Consider the following 24,230-nt stretch of genomic DNA (forward strand, 5'->3'; position numbering starts at 1 on the left):
AAACTTAAATCCTTAGTAATCCTAATGAAGTGGTTAGAGTAAACCATATCAGTTATTTTTCCACTCCGGTGTACCTTTCCATGTAAAAGAATAGCGAACCTGCATGACTCTGATGTTATAATATACAAAAAATATATAAACCATTAGAAAAAATTTAGAACTTGCTAATAAGTTACAGAAAATATAAGACACAATTATACCCAATAACCAAATCGCAAGCCCCACCACAAATAGTTCTATAAAAATTGACAAGTCCGAGGCGTACCAGCCTGGGTTCAGGAGTACATTTTGAACCGTGCGCCAAAAACACTCCTATCTTTAGAATATCAAAGCTAATTATAATTTGTTTTGTCTAGAACCGGGCACCATTTACCCACAGTACGCCTCTGGGTCAAGTACCATAACCACAAGGTAACTGACGGATCTCATAGATGGGTAACATCTTGATTTGATGTAAAGAAACTGCCCATTAATTTATTTATTTAGAATGAAAAATTAGTCACGAATTAAAGCAGGAATAAATTAATCGATATCACTATCAATTCACCACACAAAAATTGTAGAGCTTCCTCAAATTTTAACAAAATACTAAATAGTTTAATGTGCTACTGCTTTCCAACTTCTGTAGAAATAGAAGGCCGAGCAACATCCACGTTTTCGTCAAGGCCTAGATTTTCATCATGATCTAAGTCCGGCAAACCGTACCTGTTACCACTTACATGTAATATTTTCTCGTGTTCGCTCTTTTTTTCTTAAATTCAGTAATATAATAACTTTTTTTCATTCAAATTTAATTCCTAAATTTGTTATAACACTTTCAACGTTTTATTATAAGTTTCACTGAACATTCGTTATCCATGGTTAACATACGGAGAGATGGCGTCGTCTGCTTCTAAGAAACATTGGGCCGTAAGCGCATGCGCGTAATTAAAACCAAAAAGGTGTATGACACGCGCTTTAGTTTTTTTTTATGACCTTGAGCGACTCCCGTCAGCCTGATCGGTGAACGGGGCGTAAAATACCTCGGGAATACCGGTCCTCTAAAATTTACAGTCCGTGGTTTCCGCTAGATATTTTCTAAATGTACAGTCGTGGAAGAAGGTTTCCAAACCCGATTGTCTGATTATACATGGTGTTTTCATTTGATCACCACAGGCATTTTGCTCAAAATCTATATTACCTAGAAATGTGAACATTTCAGGATGTAACTATAGAGGAAGGTCGTTATTATTTGTAGATTTCAGCAAACTCGTGAAATTTTTCACGGTTATGAAATTTTTATTTTTATAACGATAGGGGGCAGACGAAAACTGTCAATGAACAAGTTGTAGATCACACTCGAAAACCTTTAATGAAATTGGTTTGGTCGGAATAGGTCGATTTGTCACTGAGATATTAGGTCCTGAAAAATAACAAGTTGGTAGTACGTGGCCCCAGAATGATATTTTTTAGTTGCGTAAGCTATTTTACACCCAATCTCTAATTTCTTCAATTTTAATTTTATTAACACTACCACTACTAGAAGTAAATTTCAAGTACTAAAGTTCTACCATTTGAATCAAATTCTATTTTGAACTTATTTAACTCTAGTCATTTTTAGCGTGAATTGGAGTATCCCCAATCGAAGAACCTGACATGAAAATTTTCACACTTGCATACTTATCTTACTTCTTATTTTACCCTCTCCACCAATAACCTCACAATGGTAATAGGTGACTTAGATTGGACTTTTGCAACTGGTTCATTACCATGGACGATGCAAATGAAGATCGCCTCCGTTTGCTCTTCGTGTCCGATGAGTGCTTATTCTCGAGAGACGGCCCGTGTGACAACCACGTGTGGAGAAATGAAAATCCGCACTGGGGATTTCCTCACCACAATCAGATACAATTCGCTTCTGGGCTGGTCTTATAGGAGATCGCGTTATTCGACCATTTTATTTACCGAATCAGATTAATGAGGAGAGCTACTAGGCCTTCCTACAGAATTAAGTTGCAGAAGCTTTGGAACATGTACCTTTAATCGAAATTCCACACCTTTGGTTCCAGCATTGACGGTGCGCCTCCTCACCAGCAAAGAGGTTGCATTGGAAGGAATGGTCCATTGCGATGGCCACCTAGGTCCCCAGATTTGACACTGGCGGACTTTTTCCGGTGGGGATTCGTGAAGAAGGAAGTTTATAAGACACCAGTCACTAGCGAAGAAGATTGCGCCAGAGAATTACTGCAGCGTTTCGACTCGTAACTCCAGCTATGCTCCGTGGTTCATTTCAAAATATGCTGTATCGCGGACGAACGTGTGTAGCAGTAGATGGTAGTATTGAACTATAAGACTGGTACATTTTTTAATTTTGTAACACTTTCGAAAATTGTTTTTTCTCTCAAAGTGAATTACCAATAAAAGACGTTAATTTTTTTCCGTCATACAAACATTACCATTTTGATAGGTTTCTTTTTAAATTAGTTGTGAAAAAGCACAGGCCACCTACTACCAACTTGCCACTTGTTATTTTTCATGACCTTATATCTCAGCGACAAATTGACCTATTCCGACCAAATCAATTTCATTTAAGGTTTTCGAGTATGCTTTACAAATTGTTTGGTGACAGTTTTAAAAAAAATTAAAATTCCAAAAACCATGAACAATGTCACGATTTTGCTGAAATTTACAAATAATAACGACCTTCACCGATAGTGTACATCCTGAAAATTTCACATTTCTAAGTAATTAGTTTTTGATCAAAATGCCTGGGGTGATCAAATTAAAACACCCTGTATTTTCGCTCCTATCGTGGCTTCATTAAGGTGCAATACCTTTTTGTAAAGGTCTGCTTACATTTTATTCTACTCCGTTTCAATTATAATTGTAGGTTAAAAATATTTATCAAAATAATAACCCCTCAAATATGGCACCACGATATTTTTATCCGATTTTTTCACAACTTTGAGATTCAATCTGCGGTTTTAGTTGGCACTGTAGAAATATTTATACTCGTGCGACTTATCTGGTGATGCTTTTTAGATTACCGAGTAAAATATAGAACTCTTTGACCTAATTATTCAACTGTGTTATTGAAACAGGGGAAGAAAAATAAATAGAACCAATAAATTCAAGGATAACATTTTTTATTATCAAAATTTTGGTCTTAGAAAATATGTCTTACATTGTTAGTAGTGAACTTGGCAAACAAGGTTGCTAATTATTTGAACGAAAATGAACCACCAGTGGACTGATATTCTGAGAATAATTAAAACACGTTTTAATTAATCTCAAAATTTTATAAAGCAATTATTTATGGCTACTTCTGCAATATTTATTTTTACAAGTAACGAATAAAAACGAATAAAAAATGAAAACACAGCCTTTGGTGTATTTAGAACTGAAATAAAGTAAATGTAAATAAGAGGCATTTTCCATACGCGTACCCGTCTTTTTCGGCATTTTCTCTCCTAGAGAAAAATCTCATTCAGTGGGGCCACGACTCATTGGAATTTTTTCACATTACCGGGCACAAAGATACACGCGCGCAGAAACCATCACTCCCTTAATTGTAAGACACCGGGTGGGACCTGTTTGGCGCCGTTTTGGGGGTGACACCCGACCGGGGAAAAAATAAAAACATACACAAGCTAGAGAAATTTGAAAAACCTTTTTTACACGTTTTCACTAGCACGCCATGATATCCGCCCCGGGTGCCACCTATGCTAGCTACGCCACTGTAAACATTGTTATCGTAATAAAGAGTGAAATAATTTATTGCTAACACTTAGGGCTAGATCTTAATTTCTTTCACAGTTCCAATAACACGGTTAATTAAAATAGGTCAAAGAGTCTCATATTTCCCCAGTTATCTAAAAAAGCATCACCGGATAAGCCGTATAACTTTTCTATAGTGCCTACTAATTTTAATTGAATCTCAAAGTAGGACCATAGCTTTCGAACGGCTACATTGATTTCGACAATTCTTTCGGATTACTTTTCGGATAAAAATTTATTGGAGCCAATTTTCTGGGGTCATTAAAATATTTCTAACTAGTGTTGTTCATTTTCCGGAAAATAAAATGCGGGAAATTTTTTGGAAAATAATCGGAAAAATAAAAATTTGAAACATAAATTACCTTTTAAGGGTTTTTAATGTTTTTAACTTTTTCTCGATATAAAATGTCTAATATCAGTAAACATACTACAAAACATTAATAGTGTTACATTGTTAACTAGTTTAAACTAGTCTAGAGGTTTGGTTTTACTTTCAGATTCGAAAAAAGGAGGCGAAAATTCCATTTTATTTAAATTTGCGAACAATATATTAGACTAATCATGGAATGCAAACTTTTTTAATTTCTTTCGGAAAATATTCCGACTTACAACACTATTTCTAACCCACGAATATTTTGGTCCGGAATAGAATAGAATGTAACCAGACCTTTACAGAGAGGTATTGCACTTTCATGTGGCACCGATAGGAGCGAAAATATAATCAAATAAAAGTGTTCGGATCCACGACTGTACCTTTGGAGAATACGACAACGTACTTTTTGTACTTCATCTTTACGCGCATAATTGTTTCACTTTCAAATTAAAATAGGGATTTTCCGTATTTTTTTCACTTTTAGGTCTTAAAAGTGAAATTTTATAAATTTTTAACCTCATTGAAAGCTTTTCAAAAGTCGTTTTCCTCCCTGATTTTGAAAAAGCACCATAAGGGGAGCGTCCTATTTTGGCCACTCCACGATTTTGCGTAATGATTTGAGAGGGTGCAATACGGGCCCCAAACTGACCTCTAGGGCATCTAATGCTATAAACGCGCCCCTCAATCGCATTACGCGGGAGTGTTCTGAAATGAACATTTGTAAATTGAACAAAAAAGAGCTTTATTTCAATTATTGAACAATCTTCAAGCGAACTTAATGAAAGAACTTGAGAAACTTCTAGAATGTATTCGCCCATGATTAGAGGCGCCAAATTGTGTCAGGAAGAAATAAGGTTCGAACGTGAAAACGCGTGTTTTTCTCGCGAAACCTTTTAACGTAAAAGCTTCGGTTTTCCTTCTCATTTAACTAAAAAATTGATCTAAATACGTGTATCAACTATCGATAGAAAAATAACGCGCTACATAAGTCGTCCTATTACATCGTAAACTCGCTGCCTGTTCCTTTTAAAACTTAAGATTTTGGTTTCGAGTAACTTGGTTTGATTAAGCAGTTCCGCTTCTCGTTGTTTGGCCAGATCGAGCTTACGCGTCAGATCTTCCAATTTCTCGGCGTTCGGCTCGGCCTGTCGCTCGCTGGCTAGTTCGATCGCGCGACTCAATCTCGAAATTAGTCGTCTCTGGGAACTCAAATTATTTGTTAGTAGACTCAGGTTTCCGGTAGTAGTATGAATCTCCTCACTCAGCTCCATCAGTTGAGACATGGCGGATTTCAAATCATACATTCGGCTCGTTTCATCGAGTGGTTGATTCTCCAACGAAGCGGCCGTTGAATCGCTTTCGGGAGGAGAAACGGTAACCGGCGCTTGATCGGTCGCGTTCTGCGTTGCCGCAATTATTAAGCAGGAGATATTTGACGACGGTTGTACTTTCGTTACTTTGTTCGTGGTGTCAGGACGACTCTCGTTTCGGATACTTATTTCGGAGGGAACTTTTCTTTCAGATTGGATAAGGCTGACGATTTCGTGATAGCCCTTTGATTTGGCCACATCCAACGGCGTTTCTTGATCATCGTTAAGAGCGTCGGCGTTCGCCCCGTAACGAAGTAAAAGACGAACCACCGCTTTGCGACCGTATTCGCACGCGATATGCAACGGCGTTCTCTTTCTGAATCCAAGGTCGTTAGGGTTAGCCCCGTGTTCCAGTAAGAGGGCGACTACATCAGCGTGTCCGTGTTTCGACGCGGGATGCAACGGGCCATCACGACCTCGGATTTTCCATTTGGGGTCGGCCTGACCTTCTTCCAGTAGAAGACGGACTACCTCGCGGTGATCGCGAGATGACGCTACGTTGAGCGCGGAGTCGCCATTTTTAGATAAATGGTTGACCTCTGCCCCGTTTTCGATGAGGGTTTGGCAAACATCAAAATGACCATATTGCGATGCCCAAAGCAAGGGAGTGTTTCCACGACGGTCCTCCGCGTTAACGTCAAGACCTTCCATTAACAAAGAAACGACCTTGCCATTATCCCCAGCTTTAGCCGCTTCTATCAAATCCGTGTTGCTGATGGCCATGGAAAATTTAACGCTGGAAAAAATAATATAATCTGAAGTATATAATATAGCTCTTAACGCACCCCGGCTGGAAATTTACAACTTACATTACTCCTCCTATCGAGTAATGCGTATAAAATGTGAAAATTAGACGAGGTAGGGATATTTACTATGTATAAAATATATTTAGCAGATGAAATAGTTTAAGAAACAAGTTTTCATAACGGATTTCGCCCACTTAATTTTTTGCTTCTGAAACGTGTTTTGAAAAATCCGTGGGAGCCTGCGAAGGTACGCGTTTCATGCGAATAAATTAAATAGTTTATGAAGATGAATGTTTATTTAAGATAATTTTATCATATTGTTATGAATCTTGAAAATTTTTATCTATTTCAAAGGAGAATGACTTCAAGCATCATTATTGAATTTTCCCTAATCATGAGTGGAGGGAGGGGAAAACGTCATCGGTGTGCCCTTGATTTGATTTTTATTTTATTTTTTTGGGTAAGAAGTTTACTTCTTAAGCATGTTTAGAAGCAACGCCAAAAACGCCTCAACATAAGCATTCTCCCTAAATATAAACAAATATATAACAAAAAATATCAGCTGCGCTGAGAAAAAAAGAGGATATATATATCTAATCTCGTATCGATTCACTACGGCCAAGAAGGGACAGGTATTAGATTGGTTGGTTAACGAAATCTGTAATGCTAATAAGACATTTTTTGTACGTTGGTGTTGGGAAGTTCATTGAATTTTAATAATCTTTGGAAACAAATTAATGTGTAACAAAATTAACATTACATTAAAAGAGTTTTGTTTCTCCTAAAACCTAACTAACCAACCAATCTAATACCTGTCCCTTCTTGGTCGTAGTGAATCGATACGAGGTTAACTATATACCGTCTTTTTTTCTCAGCGCAGCTGAACTTTTTATGTTATATATGGCCCTTTTTCATAGCTGCAGTGTTATATATTTCACTGTGTAGTATCAGTTTAAAAACAAGAAGTGAAGACGTTAAAATTAAATCGTAAATCTCCATTCACACAAAGGACGTTACATACAATGGGCGTTCCTTACAAGGGACGTTCCTTACAAGAGACGTTCCTTATAAGGGATTTTCTATGCAAGGGACTTTCCTTACAAGTGACGTTCTGAACAAGGGACGTTCATAACAAGAGACGTTCTATACAAGAGACGTTCTATATGTTATGTAATCAGGCCCGTAGCCAGAAAAATTTCGTTAAGGGGCACATTTTTTCGTTACCTAATTTCGAAAATTAGTGGCGCCGTGAAATATTTTTGGTGATCAACAAAAAAACCTTCCTTTCTGAAACAGACCATTCTACAACTTAGTTACCTATAAATAACCAAGGATTCTATATTTTAGAAGGATAGGAAGTGATGGCGCTTTCGCGCCGGGAAGAAAACGCGCGACTGCGCAGTAACTCCTTCCCAAAATTTCCCAGCCAAGGTCAAATATCTCTATTCGTGAAGGCGCCAAAGCCCATTTTGCCGGTGAACGATTTGGCCTTGGGGGTGAGAAAAAGCGGTAAAAGTGACGTCACTCTTTTGTAAAACTCCACGCTCTTCCCGCCAGGCCGTTTATACAGGGAAACCTAGTCACTTCCTATCCTTCTAAAATATAGAATCCTTGAAATAACGATCTAAACCTTAAACAAAGACAAGTGGTCCAAAAGGAAAATTTCAACGAATAGAAGTTTAAAAAACTAATAAAGATGAAGGGGCAGATAATATTCTTTAAGGGGGAATGGATTAGATTGAGGGGGCCGGTGGGGGGCAAATAAAATTTTCATTTGAGGGGGCAACATTTATTTTTGAGGGGGCATTGCCCCCGAATGCCCCCCCGTGGCTACGGGCCTGTATGTAATGGTAGATGGCGCCAGCCACCTCGTAAAAGAGAGTCGGAGCCAAGCGAAGAGGAGCCCCGGCTCTCCCCCGGCACTTCTAGTTCCCAAGAAGAGCTACCAGTCATGATTATTAAAAGACCTAATTAAACAGTTACTTTTGTAGTTAATCCAGCTTTATAACACAATAATACAAGGGACGTTCTATACAAGCAGAATTAGATTAGAGCCTAGAGGAAGTTATCATAGAGCCATAGAGCCCACTGTGGGCGCATTTGACTTACCAGAGAGAGAGAGAGAGAGAGAGGGGAATACTCGGCGGGATGACAATTTTGGCCCCCCTATCACGGGAGTAAGACCGAGATCGGTACCTGGTGGAAATTTGTAGAAACACGGGAAAATGGCAGCTGATATAACCGCTGAAACGTCTTTGCGATATATTATGGATATTAACAGCTTAGAAAGTGAGACAGAGGCATCTAGGAATATGAATTTCCACCATCCTAGGATGCATTCACTCAAGTCTCTAGCACGTAATTTTGATAAAAAATTGTCAAATAATAACCAAAAAATGGCAAAGAATACTAAGCCTTCGCCAAGTTTTAAATCGGTCGGAAATTAAAAAGAAAAAAGATTCAAAAGCTAACAAATTTACCAATGTTGACATCAAAACGAAGAGTTAGTCCACCCTTACAGAATCAGTGGTAGTTGGGACATTAGTTTGTGATATTTCAAAGATGATCAATTTTAATTATCATGTAGAATTAAATTATGAAGTAAGTAAATTTGTATTTAGGAATTTTAGCATTAAAGATAAATAAAAAATGTATAGAATATTGAACCATATGTTTTAAATAACGCGGTTCTTGACTGAACAAATAAACTTACATCCTTTTTTAAATATATTAGTAACTTAGGTAAATATGAGTCATCCCAGTCCCACCATTCCATGTCTAACAACACTTAATACACGAATGAGAGAATGGGGCCAAAATTTTTAGCACGCCATTTTAAAGTTTTGAGCCACTTCCGTTTCAAAACATTTGTCTGGCAACAACGAAAATCCGGTAATATTCAAAATGGCGGTGAGCGTGAGTTTGTGTTCTACTATTACTCCTAGCAAAGGCTTAGGGAACGTTTTAAATGAGCAAGTACCTGGATCTATTGAAAATCGCTTAATTTTTCCAATTACCGGTTATTCGAAATCGCTAGAAAAGATACCAAAGCTTTCGGTAGAAAATGTTTTAGCATATTACGAAAATAAATATCACCAAACGGCAGTTCGAGAGGAGTTACAAGTTTGCCATCGAAAGTTATGTGAATAGCTCACGTTAGATGGCGGTATCGTTACCCAGCGTCCCTCGAGAATCTTCTCTCCTTTTGAGGGGGTGGAATTTTCAACGGGAAATTTAAATCCCCCCCCCCACGCTTTTGTAAGGCATTTGCGCTTCCAGAATCTCAGGCTCTGTAGTAACTTCTCCTAATCTAATTCTGATACAAGGGATGTTCTTAACAAGAGACGCTCTATACAAGAAACGCTACTAACAAAGGAACTTTAATAACAAGGTATGTTCCTAAACAGACACGTTCTATACATGGGATGTTGCGAATAAGGAACGTTCCTTAAAAAGGGGTGTTCCTAAAAAAGGGATGTTCCTAACAAAGGAACTTTCATAACAAGGGACGTTTCATACAAAGCTCGTTCCATACAATTGACGTTCCTTACAACGGACGATCTTAACAAGGGACGTTTCTAACGAGGGACGTTGCTAACAAGAGACGTTCATTACAAGGGACGTTCCTAACAAAGGAACTTTCATAACAAGAGACGTTCCTAAGAAGATACATTCCATACAAGGGACATTCCATTCAAGGGACGATCGTTACACGTGACGTTCCATTCAAGAACCGTTCCTTACAAGGGACGATCGTTACAAGTGACGTTCCTTACAATAGACGATCGTTACAAGTGACGTTCCTTACAATAGACGATCGTTACAAGGGACATTCCTAACATAGTAACTTTCGTAACAAGGGATGAGCGTAACAAGTGGTGTTCCATTTAAGGGACGTTCCTTACTATTGAAGATCATAAAAACAGAGGCGTTCCTAACATAGGACCTTTCGTGACGTTCCTAACAAGAGACGTTCTATTCAAGAGAAGTTCTTACAAGGGACGGTCCTAACAAGGGACGTTTCTTAAAAGGGACGGTCCTAACAAGGGACGGTCCTAACAAGGGACGTTTCTTACAAGGGACGTTTCTTACAAGGGACGTTTCTTACAAGGGACGTTTCTTACAAGGGACGTTTCTTACAAGGGACGTTTCTTACAAGGGACGTTTCTTACAAGGGACGTTTCTTACAAGGGACGTTTCTTACAAGGGACGTTTCTTACAAGGGACGTTTCTTACAAGGGACGGTCCTAACAAGGGAGTTCTTAACAAGGGACGATCGTTACAGGTGACGTTACTAACAAGGGACGATCGTTACATGTGACGTTGCATTAAAGGGACGTTCCTTACAAGGGCCGTTCCTTACAAGGGACGCTTTAAGCAATTGACGTTCCTTACAAAGACGTTCTTAACTCAAGACGTTCATAACTTGGGACGTTACGAACAAGGGACGTTCCTAACAAGAGACGTTATTTATTAAAATTTAAGTTAATAAAAATGAAACCACATCAACATTTAATATTTTATATTTTAATTAAGATTTTATAACAATAAAATTTATGTTTTACAATTTATTTTAATTTAAGAAAAATGAAAATATAGTAACCTTCCTTAACGGTACGGGGTTTAAACTGCCAACCACGTAGTATGATTTATTACCAAACAGTGCTCGTAACCTCTCGGCTGCGATCACCGGATATACGTTCTCCATTGCGATTATAAAAATCAAACGTTTAACCAAGGCTTAGCTGGAAACCAAGCTTGTGCATCAAAGTCGGCCATTTTATTTTTGCAATGAAGCAAGGGCAACGAATTATAAGAGGCCTGTTCAATAATGAAAATATTTTTGGATGTCATAGCACCATCGCCATTAAAAATTCGTTTTCTTCGCTTTAATTAAAATTAAAATTCTTATTATTAAAAATGGCCTTTGACAATGTCATATAGAAAGTCCATACGAAATTTCAGCCATTAAACCTTCACCGTTTTTGCGCTACACGTGGCTAGAGAACTTTCACGAACAAAATAGGTCAGACTATCCCACTCAAAAAGTATTTTAAAATTTAGTCCTTCTACAAGGTTAATAAGTGCTATAGCCTTGGTTCCCATGATGCTCTGACGACTATCGAAGCTGAGGGCGAAAAGATCACGCGAGGAAGGCGAGGTTTATTTACCGCAAATCTTGAGGCGAACATATTCTACGTTGACCCGAATACATTCTTGGTTAGCTATAATAAAGATAAGTGTCATATTGAAGAAATGATAGTCTATCGTAGAGGGATATAATCTTTCTCCACTGTTCTACGTTGGCCAAATCATTACCTTCGGAAACGAATGATATGTTGATATAAGGTGTTTTAATTTGATCGCCCCAGGCATTTTGTCGAAAACTATATTACCTAGAAATGTGAAATTTTCATTATGTACACTATCGGGAGAGGTGGTTGTTATTTGTATCTCTCATCGTGACATTTATCGCGTTTTTGGAATTTTTCTTTAAGACTAACTGTTAATGTACACGTTGTGGAGCATACTCGAAAACCTTAAATGAAATTGGTTTGGTCGGAGTAGGTAGTTGGTAGTACGTGGCCTCAGCCTTTTCACAACCAATTTAAAAAGAAACCTACGTCTAAAAATGAACGTTTTTTAAAACTAATTTTCTTATTGGTAATTAATTTTGAGAGAAAAAAGCCATTCCCGCGTTACGAAATTTACAAATAAACCAGTCATATACTAAATGAGGTTCGATAATTCCATCATCTGCTGCTATAGACGTTCGTGAGCGATACAGCATATTTTGAAATGAACCACGGAGCATAGCTGGAGTTACGAATCGAAACGCTGCAGTAATTCTCTTCCTCCTTCACGAATCCCCGCAGGAAAAAGTCCGCCAGTGTCAAATCTGGGGACCTAGGTGTCCATCGTACTGGGCCGTTCCTTCCAATGCAACGCCCAGGGAACTCGGTGGTTAGAAATTGTAAAAATGGTCCAATAAGGCGATCTCCTAGTAGACCAGCCCAGACCTTAAAGCGAAATTGGACCTGATTGTGGAGAGGAAATCCCCAGTGCGGCCACCTGTTTAAAGGCATAATAAGTCGCTAGATGACTTGGGCCTAAGGTGGTGCCTTGGGTAATAGCCTAGCTGATTATTGTTTGTTTGTTTATTTTCATCGCTCCACATCTGGTTGTTCTGTATGTTAAACGGGCCATCTCTCGAGAATGAGCACTCATCGGACACGAGGAGCAAACGGAGGCGATCTTCATTTGCATCGGCCATGGTAATGAACCAGTTGCAAAAGTCCAATCTAAGCCACCTATCACCATCGTGAAGTGCTTGGTGGAGCGTGGCACGGTATGAATGAAAGTAATGGTGGTCAAGAACACTCTAAACATAATACGTTGACAATCGGAGTACGACATTCTTTGTCGAGGGTAGGTGACAAAGTATGTGATGACTGTGTCTTCCATATTAATATTATGACGTCCCTGTCCGAGGAATCTGGGATTCACGTTGCCATCATAATCAAAGTCACGAACAGCACGGATAATAGTGTGGTGATCTGGTCGACTGTCAGGATATAACATTTGAAACAACTGACTTACTAGACGTGCGTTTTGATGACCATCACCATTCACCATAACTGTACCATCTTGGAACGCTGTTCAAGGCTATAACGAGGCATTCTTAATAACTGAAGTACGTTGAGATAATAATTTTAATATCGGTGACTCCGCACTTTAAATCCTAAAAAGTAAACCTAAATTTAAACAAAGTGCCACTGCAAAGAAAAACCTTAGGAAATTCGGTTTGCATAAATTACACATTTTTGTACAATAATTACAACTTCCTTTTTTTAAATTTTGTAACACTTTCGGGAAGTGTTTTTAATCTAAAAATTAATTACCAATAAAAAATTAGTTTAAAAATCATTCATTTTTAGCAGTCATACAAACATTACAATTTTGATAGGTTTCTATGACCTACTACCATCTACCAACTTGTTATTTCTCATGACCTAATATCTCAGGGACAAATTGACCTATTCTGACCAAACCAATCTCATTTAAGGTTTTCGAGTGTGCTGTACAACTTGTTCATTGACAGTTTTCGTCTACCACCAAACGTTAAAAATAAAAATTCCAAAAACGTAAAAAATGTCACGATTTTGCTGAAATTATAAATAACAACAACCTTACCCGATAGTGGAAATCCTGAAAATTTCACATTTCTAGGTAATACATAGGTGAACAAAATGCCTGGGGTGATCAAACTAAAACACTCTGTATTTAGTCAGTGTGTTGTTCCTATAGTATTTTTTTTCATTATTTAGACAAAGTAAACCTTATTTTTATTATTGAAAGCGTTACAAAACTTTTCAAATGGGCTGTTGGTTGCTACAACTCGGACTGCGTTACCTGACACTTCCTAAGACTAGTAACAGATCGCGGATTCTCACTACTTTTCAACGAAATGATTTACATGGGCATTGCCGAAATCAACTATCATTAAAACAAAATAGCATTGGGAGAGTAAGAAGTGTCAAACTGATATTTATTACGTAAATTTTAGTTGAACATAATGAAAAAATATTTGGAAATTAATTAAAAATAGTAATTACCTGATGATGAAAATAATTGTCACGAAATTCAGAGAAGATAACATATTCACGAATTAACCTAAAATGAACAGAAATAATTGAAATCAAAAGAGTGGATATGGCCGTTACTATTTAGAACTGCGATGTCCAATAGAAACAATTATAGCTATCAAAATGCGACTATTAGTAAAAGACAGCCAAGCAACTTTACTCAGCTTCTGCTTAGTCGTAACACTGCAACATAGTTACTGAAGACAAACTATTAGTTTATTTCTCTCAACTAGAGGTCGGACACAGAACGAAAAATACAAAATCCACAAAAAGTCCGACAACAATTTGGTATTTTTTAAAAGTCCCTGGATTTTTAAGAAATCCAGAAAATGCACCAAAAATTAAAACCACAAAAGCTCCCTAAAGTGTTGGTTGTACGAAATTTTAGCTATGGATAATTAATGATTCATTAGAAAGAGCAAACATTTTAGAGCAAGAACAGAAAATTTCACCAAAATTTGTTAAGCTGTCTTAAAATTATTATAAAAGAAGTCAAAATGGTGGAAACCGAGATTATCGGCGAATTTCCAGGCTTCTAAAATTATTTTCGGCACCCGTGACGTCAGAAAATGCGAAGCGTATCATTGGCTAATTGTCTGTAATACATTTCTTTACATCTGGGATTAAAAGAAGGTTGATTAACCCGGGAGCAACAAACACTGCACCCCACACAAGGAGAACGCAACCCGTCAAAAGTCGTGCATTTTCTTGTGTACATTTTTCATTTGTTAGACGCTTTAGCGCATGCTGCCCTCGGAAGGGAAAAATTCGTAAATTGTCTTCCCCCCCCCCCCCCCCTGGGAGGCTATTATCTAATTTATCTCGATCTCACTCTCGATGTCGACTCGAAGTCGATCTCGAAGGCGATCACTTCGATCGAGAAGTCATTTCTCGATAAACGCTATTCTATACTTCATCGAAATCGACTTCGAAGTGATACATCTCGACTCTCGACAAGCGAGTAGACCACGTGGGTTCTACACATTTCCGGTTAGAATCGCGCATAGGCTCTCTATTTTCCGACCAATAAGAATACACCATCACAAAAACAGCTGATTACAAACGCACATGTTTTATAGTTTAGAGAAAGGATATTTATTTTCATTGTAATACTGCAGTATATATTTAAAGTCCAAAGGATTTATTGTTTGGTAAAAAGTTTTGGTGTAAAGAATTGGTTGTGTTTTTTTAGTGAAATTTCTTTTATTAGCTTAGAATTATCTTCTATAAAGAAATAAATTAATCGCTGAAGTAATTTTTTCAATGTCGGAGAGACAAAGTCGTTTTTCAGTTTCCCAGCAAGAGGCAATAGTGGAATTTTTGTCTCATCATGAACAATTCAAGCCGAGCGATAGCAAGCGCCATTGCTTTTTTCCCTAAGAAAGTAAGAAAGACGGTTTGGGTAGTGGACTAGTGGTAGCTTTTTGGCAACACGGGAGAAGGGTGGGGGGAGGGAGTTAAAAAGAACTACCAGCTCGATGATTGGTTGAAACCTCTGTCGAAAGCGATCTCGTAAGCTTCGGACACGACTAGATCGACTTCGAGAAGTCCATCGAATTCGAGTAGCATTTTTCGACAAATATTTGATAGAATAGCGTTTTTCGACATCTCGTGAGAACGATTCGAGATCGAGAGAGATCTCGATCGAGAACTGCTTACAGAATAGGGCCCCTGATCGTAAAACTTTCAGCGAAAGTGTTCGTCCAATGAAATTTGTACACAACACTGCGTATTGCGTTAGCGTGTTTAAAGGCTAGCTGCGTTCTCCTTGTGTTTGTTGCTCCTAGATTTAACACTCAGGAAAAAATCCTACGCAGTATTATTTGACTACACAGGGCTACGTAGTAGAAAATATGAAGGTTCCTCACGCTTTCGATAATAGGCTTTGTCGGTTTCGAACGAAAATGACACGCAGCGCCTCTCGTGGCGAGCTCGCGCGTAACTTGGTGAAAAGGTTTTTCCACGCCTCATTGAAATTAATGTAAAGTTGGCGATAATTAAACGTTAATTAACCTACCAAATGATATAAGAAATATTCCACTGACAATTTTTCTAGTTTATATGAACTTAAATGTAATATAAAATCTTCTTGAAAAATCGATTATCGCTTTATAACATTCAAAAATAATATTTTTAACAGCTGCTCGTCTAGGTAAAGTTTGCGTTGCCAACGCGCGTATTAGAAAGCAAAATTAGATTTTAGAAAGTAGGTTGTAATTCTAAACAATATTAATACTTTTCGCGAATTTTTTAACTTTAAATAAGTTTCAAGGTTTATTTAAAAGCCAGTTTCATAACTTTTCATCCATTGGTTCGTGCACATCATTATTTGGCCCATGCTTTAAAGTAGTCGAAAATTTTAAGGCGGTGACTCTTGCCCAGTCTTAAGCCTCGGTTTAATCTACCGCGTATTTTGAAACGGAAAAACCCGAGTACTATCCATAAATGATGGCGAACGCTAATTGTAATACGAAACAAATAACGAAATACGTGGGATTTTTGGCGTTAAATGGACTTAGAAAATAATTTAGAGAATCTACGTATAGAAAAAGTCAAGCTCTTTTGGTAGGCAATCGTATATTTAAAGTTAGCGAAACAGTTAACGAAGACAGCTCAGTAGCTCAAGGGCAATGCATACGAGAGACGCGAGGGTTAAGTGACCAACCCCTTGGAGAGACGTCGGTGACTAAAAAAGTCTACGATATAACAACTCATGTAAGTAATTTCATTTTAATTGTCATATAATTTCTATAAAATATTACTCTAGGTTGTACAAGATAGAAGTATTTAAAATTCACCGGGAATCACCGCTCTCTCTCCCTAGAAAAATATTTACCGATTATTACATCTTTAAATTTTTTTTATTTAAAACCGGTTTATAAACTAATACCATTTAGTTTATTTCAATAATTATTTTGAGAAATTGTGTTGGTAATAAGGTTTAAATCTTGTTGAAATGGTAATTTCAATATTATTATCGGTAAATATATATATATATTTTTTAAAACACGCACGGCAATTTCGTTAAGGAGAAATGGTTTTGCTATTTTTCAGTTTTGATGACTTTCGCGATGGTCTGGCGGGTGAACTGTACGACTTAGAAAAATTCACTCCATTGAAACATTGTTCGGGATCACCTTATCTATATGATAATCAAATTTTAAAAAATTTCACCGGGAACCAAAATCAATGTTAAGTGTGAGGGGTCCTTTTGACAATATCCACAAACAAATTCATATATACAAAATCCAAATCTGTGAATTATTTTAAAATAGAACTGTTAATTCTTTAAAAAAAACACAATTCCACAAAATTCCAAGAAAAAACATAAACCCACAAAAGGAAAGAGAAAAATGTACAAATCCACCCAAAATTACAAATCTGTGTTTTTTTAAACATAGACCTGTGCATTTTAAAAAATTCGAAAAAATCTATGAATTCCAATATATTTGTTTCTGAATGTTCAACAACATTTTATACGTCGCTTTTAAAAACAGTTCGAATTAACACAAATGTGTTTCCGGAAAATGGGAATCTTGTTGCGTATAGGTTAAACATTAAAAAAAATCTGCAGGTTGTTAGTGTTAACTTTTGCATCTCTATTATCTCCCTCTAAACGAAATTTATAACATTTGTCCCTTCAGTGGCGTACGAACGTTTCAGAAGTTGGGAGGGGCAAAGCTGCTCAAACCCTGTGGTCTGAGGAGTAAATATTTTTTAAAAAAGGCAAATAACGGAAATATTTAGTATTTCTTGTATTTCGAAATTTAGTACGTGGATTTAAGTTGAACTTTAACACAATTCGCAGCATTCTAGAAGGGATTAAACCGAGTCCCTTCGTTAAGATTATAGAAAAGGTGAGCAAAATTTTGTTGCTCTTTTTGGCGTGCATGCTCTCCGCGCAGGTACAGTGGGCAGTGGCGGCGCTAGGGGGTAGGCCAGGTAGGCCACTGCCTACCTTAAAATTTTGAGAGCCCCCAAAATCACCCTATAAGGGGCCCCAAATTGATCTAGAAAGGGTCTGAAAATTGTCCCAAGAGATAAAATTATTTATAAATAACCATGAAACAATTGTCGATAATGTATTTAGAAATTTTTGAGGTATCTTCTAGTAAATTAAACCAGTTCGGTTATATTTGGACTCGTTTTACTGTTGTTAGAACTTTTTTGTTCGTCATGTACATCGCTACTTTATTTTATTGAAGCATTTCGTTGAGAAAAGGGGGGTCTCGGGTCGGGGGCCCATTTATTTGGTTTGCCTACCCTCGCTAAAATTCCTGGCGCCGCCACTGACAGTGGGGTTACCGGCGTGACGTGACTAACGTCCGATTATTTGAATTTTGAACCAAAAAGCTCATCTCTGTGAGAAAATTTACTGAAAGGCTTATATACTGAGAGGTTATAATTATGAATAATTAAATAAAATTATAAGATTGCATCTTCTTAACACTGGTAAATAATTTAGGTCCTGTAAGCAATGCAGTTAACCAAAGTATTGAAGATCTATATGAAAATTTGCGAAATATGTTTAAAGTTGATTATGAAGCTGTAAGCCTGTTCCTTACTAAACTACCAGGTAACGAAGACCCAGAAATTTAAGTAATAAAGGACCAAATTTGTTCTTTTATTACAGCTATTAGTGGAAATATAAATTATCAGCTTAAAACAAGAGATGCTTACTATTTAGATATCGGAAAAATTTGCATTTACAAAAGGAAAAAATGGCTTCCTAAAAAATATTTTTAGTGGAAATATCAATTTATGTCTTGTGAAAGACTTCTATTCAAATAATTTAGTGTCTGGAAATATTCGCGTCTCATCTTATGGTTAAACTAGAGATCGGAGTTGACAGTAGCACCCAGAAATATGATGAAAAAATACAGCGTGATTTAAAAAAGGAATAAAATATGGCCATAATCTAATTTATTTATTTATATTAAGTCATGGTGTTCGGACATTGGCCTTCGCGGGCGGTTTATCTATTTTTAAGTTATCGCACTAATACTTTTTATAATGTTTTTAACAATTTTATTTCATCTCCTGACCTTAAAACTCAGCGCAGATGTCTCCAGCTTTCTTTCGTGAGAAGCTTCAGGTCTGACCAGACAACTGAGTTTCCTGACGTCCATCATCGATATCATCGTCAGATCGCCACTAGCACAAAGGCTTCTAGCTATGGCCATGGATGCGCTATTATCCAAACGAAGAGTCATCAAGGGACAAATCACCCGCATCGAGTACAACGTACTCGACCCATCGAACCCGCAAAGGCTTCTGCCATTGTCCGACGGAGCCATCACTCTATACCTCGAGAAAGCTCAAAGGCAAGCAGTAGACCTCAACAGCATATACGAATCGCTACTGTCGAAATGCAAAGCCGATGATTTCGATAACCATCTAGAAGAGTACGACGCTCTCATCAATAGGCTGGAGTCCTTGGTCATTCTTCTTCAAAGTGCCAAGAGCAGCTTGTCCGCCGTATCGGCGTCACTTCTACAACCGGCACGATCAGCATCTGACATCCGCCTTCCACCGATCGTTCTACCAAGATTTGGAGGAAAGTTCACAGACTGGTTGCCGTTCCACGATCTATTCCTAGCAACGGTGCACAATAACACGCAACTTTCCGGGTCTAAAAAGTTTCATTACCTGAAGAACGCAATTTCCGGTAATGCAGCCCGGCTCATGCAATCAATGCAACTAACGGATTCCAACTACACTGGGACATCCTGAAGAACCGTTTCCACAACAATAGAGAGATCGTAGATGCTTTAATCAAGAAACTCTTTAATCAACCACCGGTTAAGGAGGGATCCGCAACAGCCCTACGCCAGCTGGAAGATACCACAACGGAGTGCGTCAGGTCTCTCAAGGTTCTGTCCAGCAATGGGACTCAGTCCTGGTTCACATCGTCAAGGAGAAACTCGACTTAGAATCCCGACGTCCATGGGAGCTCTCGCTAACGGGATCTACACGCCCGAAATTCGAGGAACTCGCAGCTTCCCTAGAGCAACGAGCCAAAGCATTGGTGGCTTCAGAGGGGTCATTGGCCTCGTCCAGGTCGAAAGACTCATCGCAGAAGATGTCCTCGCATTATGGACTCGTTCGGACGAGATGCGTTTTCTGTTCCGAAGAGCATCCGGTATTTCTGTGTGCCACACTGACCAGGTCGTCAATCAAAGAATGATGGGCCCTAGTGAAGAAACATTATCTTTGCGTCAACTGCCTTCGATCTGATCATCGACTTAAAGACTGCAAGCGAGGTTTCTGTCGAAGTTGCGGCGAGAAGCACAATACCTTACTTCACCGAGAAGAAGAACGTCCGACCGGTGAAAACGGGAGTGTCCAAACTCACCGTTCTGGAGATGAACCCTTCACCAAAGTGGGCCAAGTAATTCTTCCGACTGCCCTCATCGAGATCAAAGATGTAAAATGGACATTTTCGGCCATTCCGATGTCTATTGCAACTTTCATAACCGAACATGGGGTACGATGGCTGCAGCTGAAACGCAATCGGTACCACGGATTAATTGGTGGGATCGGTTCTACTGGAATGGCACTTCCCGTGTCCGATTGGATCTCAAGACAGGTGACAAGAGATTAATGACAGTGGACTCTCTGATCCTCAATAAGATCACGGAAGATTTGCCGAGCCTTGCTTTCGACCCTAGTCGTTGGCCTCACACGAAGGGGCTTAGACTTACTGATGTCACTCTCTTCACACCAGGACCATTCGATATATTGCTGGGAGCAGACATCTACTTCAACGTCGTCGAGGTCGAGAAGCTTCGCGGTGACGGAAGTTTGCCAACAGCGGTTTAGACCATCTTCGGCGGGGTGATCGGAGGCCCCTTGGCACCGATCATCTGCAAATCACGGGCCCGTTGGGCACCGGTCCTCTGAAAACCTTGTCCTGGTCAGCAGTGGCTCAAATCTCCACCTGCACCCTCGACGAGCAATTATCAAAGTTTTGGGAACTTGAGGAGATCATCCCGAGGAAGATGCAAAGAAAGATATTCCCGGCTGGATACCGGACGATTCATGGTTCGCTTCCCGTTTAGAAGCGATCCAAATGAGCTCGGAGATTCAAAGAAGGCTGCCATCCGGAGATTCTTAGCGATGGAGAGGCGCCTTCAAACCAATCCCAGCCTCCACCAGGGATACTTTAAATTCAAACTCGATTGGGCCGAGCTGTTACCGTCTCGTCTTATGGCCGAATCGACGTCCTTCAGGGAGAACCTGTCACTGATCGAGAAGCTTTCCGTGCCACGCCACGTATCACAGCCAAACGTCCATGAGTCGTCAGTCCATTGATTTTACGACGCCTCGGAAAAGGCATTCCCAGCCACTATCTACCTAAAATCATTCCAACAGCTGGTCAAATCCGTGTCCAGCTCATCGCCAAACAATTTCATGCTGGCGAGGAGGGATGCGTTCGGGTAGTAAAGGTGAAGACGGCGGAGAAGACATGCCAAAGACCAATCGTGAAGCTTTGTCCGTTACCCTTGGAGAGTTGAACGTTCTTCAAGGTGGGCGGGATTTTCGGACGTTGGCCTTGGCGGGTGGTTTATTTATTTTTATGTTATCGCACCTTGGACGCACTAATAATTTTTATTATGTTTTTAACCCGCGTTTAGTTTTTTATATCGATTTTAATTTGTATATATACGCCGTGTAGCATTATTATTGGGTGTGTAGCAGTTTGATCACGATGTTTTTAATTTAATAAAGATATATTACAGTTAGACAATTGAAGTCCAGTTTTTTCAGCGCTTGGATGCCCACGATCACATCGGAAAGTGAACTAAGTACAAAAAGAAATATAAAAAGAAGTGGGAGAACACCCTGATTTAAAAGGTAATTATATATTTTCAACGTAATCGAATTATTTCCATTAAAATTAGAAATACGAGATAGCTTACATTAAAAGTTACTTATTCTTATTCATACATGAATATTTACTTATTCGTATTCATAGCTTTCATCGCGCGAAAGAAAGGCGATGAAAATGGAACTCGATGGTTAGTCATGTCCGATTGCGTAAGTAAAATTCTAAGTCAATATGATGCCCTTAATCTCAATTTTTCCCTTGTTGTTGATAAAGAAAACTGCATGGATGCCAGGATGCTCCATGAAATGTACCAAGACTCCTCCATTAGGCTGTATTTAGAATTTTTAGAGCCACTCGCTTTCCAAGATACATCGGGAGATTTTTTGTTGAAAGATATCGCTAACGGAGCAATTAAGCTTTTATGCTTAGCATTATCTAATGCTCACATGGAGCGAAGTTTTCGCCATGTTTGATTATCTAAAACTAATTTAAGAAATAAAATGCGCCCAGTTATGCTTCGAAGCATATTTTAATTTGTATTGATACGATTAAAATTAAAATCCTCTCGGTTCGTAACTCCCGCTGACTTGTTGAATTCCTTCAACGCTGTCATTTATGATGATTAAATCGTTAATATCAATAAAAGTGCTTGAAAAAGAGTGGTATTTTTTCTTCATTTTTGGAAGGTAATTGGGCTTGTTTTACACAAATTTATTTGGGTGCCAAATTGGGCGGTTTTTATAAATTTCTTGTGCAGGCCAGTGGTTACCCTGAAGAGCAGAAATGTTATAATGTTTGAATCGTGCGGTCTGACAATGTGGGCCGACCAAAAGTAACGTAATGTGGTGGACAATGTGTGATCAAAGTAAATAAACTTTTTATTGTATAATTTTAAAGTAAGTGCGTTCAAGATTATTTATCTATTAGCGAGCTCTTTTGTGGTAGGTCACGGGACGACCAGCTCCTCGGTATCTATATTATAACAAGTCGGCCCAGGCCGTAATATTAGTTCCACATCAGTGTATTCGAGTGGACAAACCTATACACCCTTAGAAGACACAGGTAGGCAAACTAATACAAAAGCTGTTGAGGCTACGTGATTTCCTATCGTTTGATATATAAATTGCAATCCTAAGTTAAAGAGTGGATGCCGCCCACCATCAGGAGACCCGGATGGCCAACAAGTGAAAAATTGTTCGTTTGTAATTGAACAAACGTGATTAAAGTATGCTCTACAACTTTATTGTTGAAAATTTTTCTCTAGCACCTAGCGGTCAAAAAATAAATACCAAAAAAACCGTGAAAACGTATTCGAGTTTTCTGCAATTTACAATTCAAAGCATACTCTGAAAATTTCAAAATTATATCTCAAATAGTTTTTGATAAAAAAAGCCTGGTTAGAGCAAATCAAGCCACCCTAAAGATATTTTTTTAGATTAACATGTAACATATACAAATTAACGTAAATTAAGTAATAACTGTTATATTTGAAAAATTTCTAACCTCGATAAATAATGTATAAAGGTTCGATAATTTAAGAATATGTAATTTGCAATTTGGTTTTATTTCCTATTTGAAAAATAGTATTTTAAATTTACGTTTAACCATGGAAGAAGAAAACTTTCTTCTTCCATGGTTTAACTTTACGTGTTTTATACTAAAATCCGACCAAGTGGAGAAAATGTAAGATATTGCTTTTACGGATGCCCCCTTAAACATACCATCTCCTTCTCATACGAACGAGTCACGTGGACAGGCGCTTTTTCGGGGGGTCGTTAGAGTAGGACGATTCCACTTTACGGCGCGTTCTAATCGCTTTTTACGGCTGTTACGTAATAGATACGGATGGCCTCCCATCTTAAATCATTTGAGCATATAAAAAAATGTATGTACACAAATTTTCATGCTTTTATCACAAAACGCACGATTTTTTCAACATGTGAACTGACTAAAACCTAAAATTACGCTATTTCTTTATAAATAACAGCATTTAAAATAAAGAAGTCATAAAATTATTCAAATCTGGCGAATTTTTGACATTATAAAAATATTTGCTATCGACACTGAAGTTCCATTAATATTATTTTTAGTAGTTTTTATAAACTTCTGGGTAATTGTATTTTATATTTGATGTATAGTGTCAATAAAATATGTTTTGATTTAAACTCATTCACTGCCAACCAGCCCTTTTCCTTAGAAGTTAGTATTCCTAACGAATCCAAGGCCCGGATTTGATTATATAACCTTCTACGTTAAATTAATATGATTTCAAAAAAAAGCTGGGTTATCGAAAATTAAAACTAAATCAAAAAATATAAATTATCCTTACTTTCGGAAAAATTATTCTGGATTATTAAATTCAAAGGTGAAAATAACTATTATAACTTCTAGAACTTTTGGTCTTCGACTAAAATTAAATAAACCAGTTTTCGAAGGTTATAATTTAATACTGCAACGAATTCGTTTCACCAGAGAATGAAACTCTCAGCAGTTCTAAGAAAACCAGAA

At 38.0% G+C, this 24,230-nt stretch overlaps 2 protein-coding genes across 4 annotated transcripts; one reads left to right on the forward strand and one right to left on the reverse strand.

Annotated features, from left to right (window-relative positions):
- Positions 1–5,065: 5,065 nt before the first annotated feature.
- On the reverse strand, positions 5,066–24,167 carry LOC149933414 (uncharacterized). Of its 3 annotated transcripts, none has more exons than XM_090156182.1 (3): positions 24,052–24,161; positions 13,862–13,919; positions 5,066–6,235 (listed from the first exon to the last, which is right to left on the reverse strand). In XM_090156182.1, exons 2-3 carry the CDS (start codon positions 13,903–13,905, stop codon positions 5,110–5,112), a joined length of 1,170 nt encoding a protein of 389 aa, XP_090012308.1. In that variant the 5' UTR covers positions 13,906–13,919; positions 24,052–24,161; the 3' UTR covers positions 5,066–5,109. The 3 variants fall into 3 exon arrangements, with proteins under 3 accessions (XP_090012308.1, XP_090012309.1, XP_090012310.1); XM_090156183.1 differs by lacking the exon at positions 24,052–24,161 and adding an exon at positions 14,052–14,068; XM_090156184.1 differs by lacking the exon at positions 13,862–13,919 and having other exon boundaries at positions 24,052–24,167.
- LOC149933415 (uncharacterized) lies at positions 19,067–19,624 on the forward strand. The gene has a single exon (XM_090157293.1). The coding sequence runs from the start codon at positions 19,067–19,069 to the stop codon at positions 19,622–19,624; it is 558 nt and encodes a 185-aa protein (XP_090013419.1).
- Positions 24,168–24,230: the final 63 nt, after the last annotated feature.

This window comes from Leiobunum rupestre, chromosome 8, assembly GCF_980474605.1.
Source record: "Leiobunum rupestre chromosome 8, qqLeiRupe1.1.hap1, whole genome shotgun sequence".
Taxonomy (NCBI): domain Eukaryota; kingdom Metazoa; phylum Arthropoda; class Arachnida; order Opiliones; family Sclerosomatidae; genus Leiobunum; species Leiobunum rupestre.

Coding starts and splice junctions, on each gene's coding strand:
- LOC149933414 (XM_090156182.1), bottom strand. CDS start 13,905: ATGTTATCTTCTCTGAATTTCGTGACAATTATTTTCATCATCAG. Junction 6,236..13,861: donor ACAATTATTTTCATCATCAG/GTAATTACTATT, acceptor TATTTTTTCCAG/CGTTAAATTTTCCATGGCCA.
- LOC149933415 (XM_090157293.1), top strand. CDS start 19,067: ATGGCCATGGATGCGCTATTATCCAAACGAAGAGTCATCAAGGGACAA.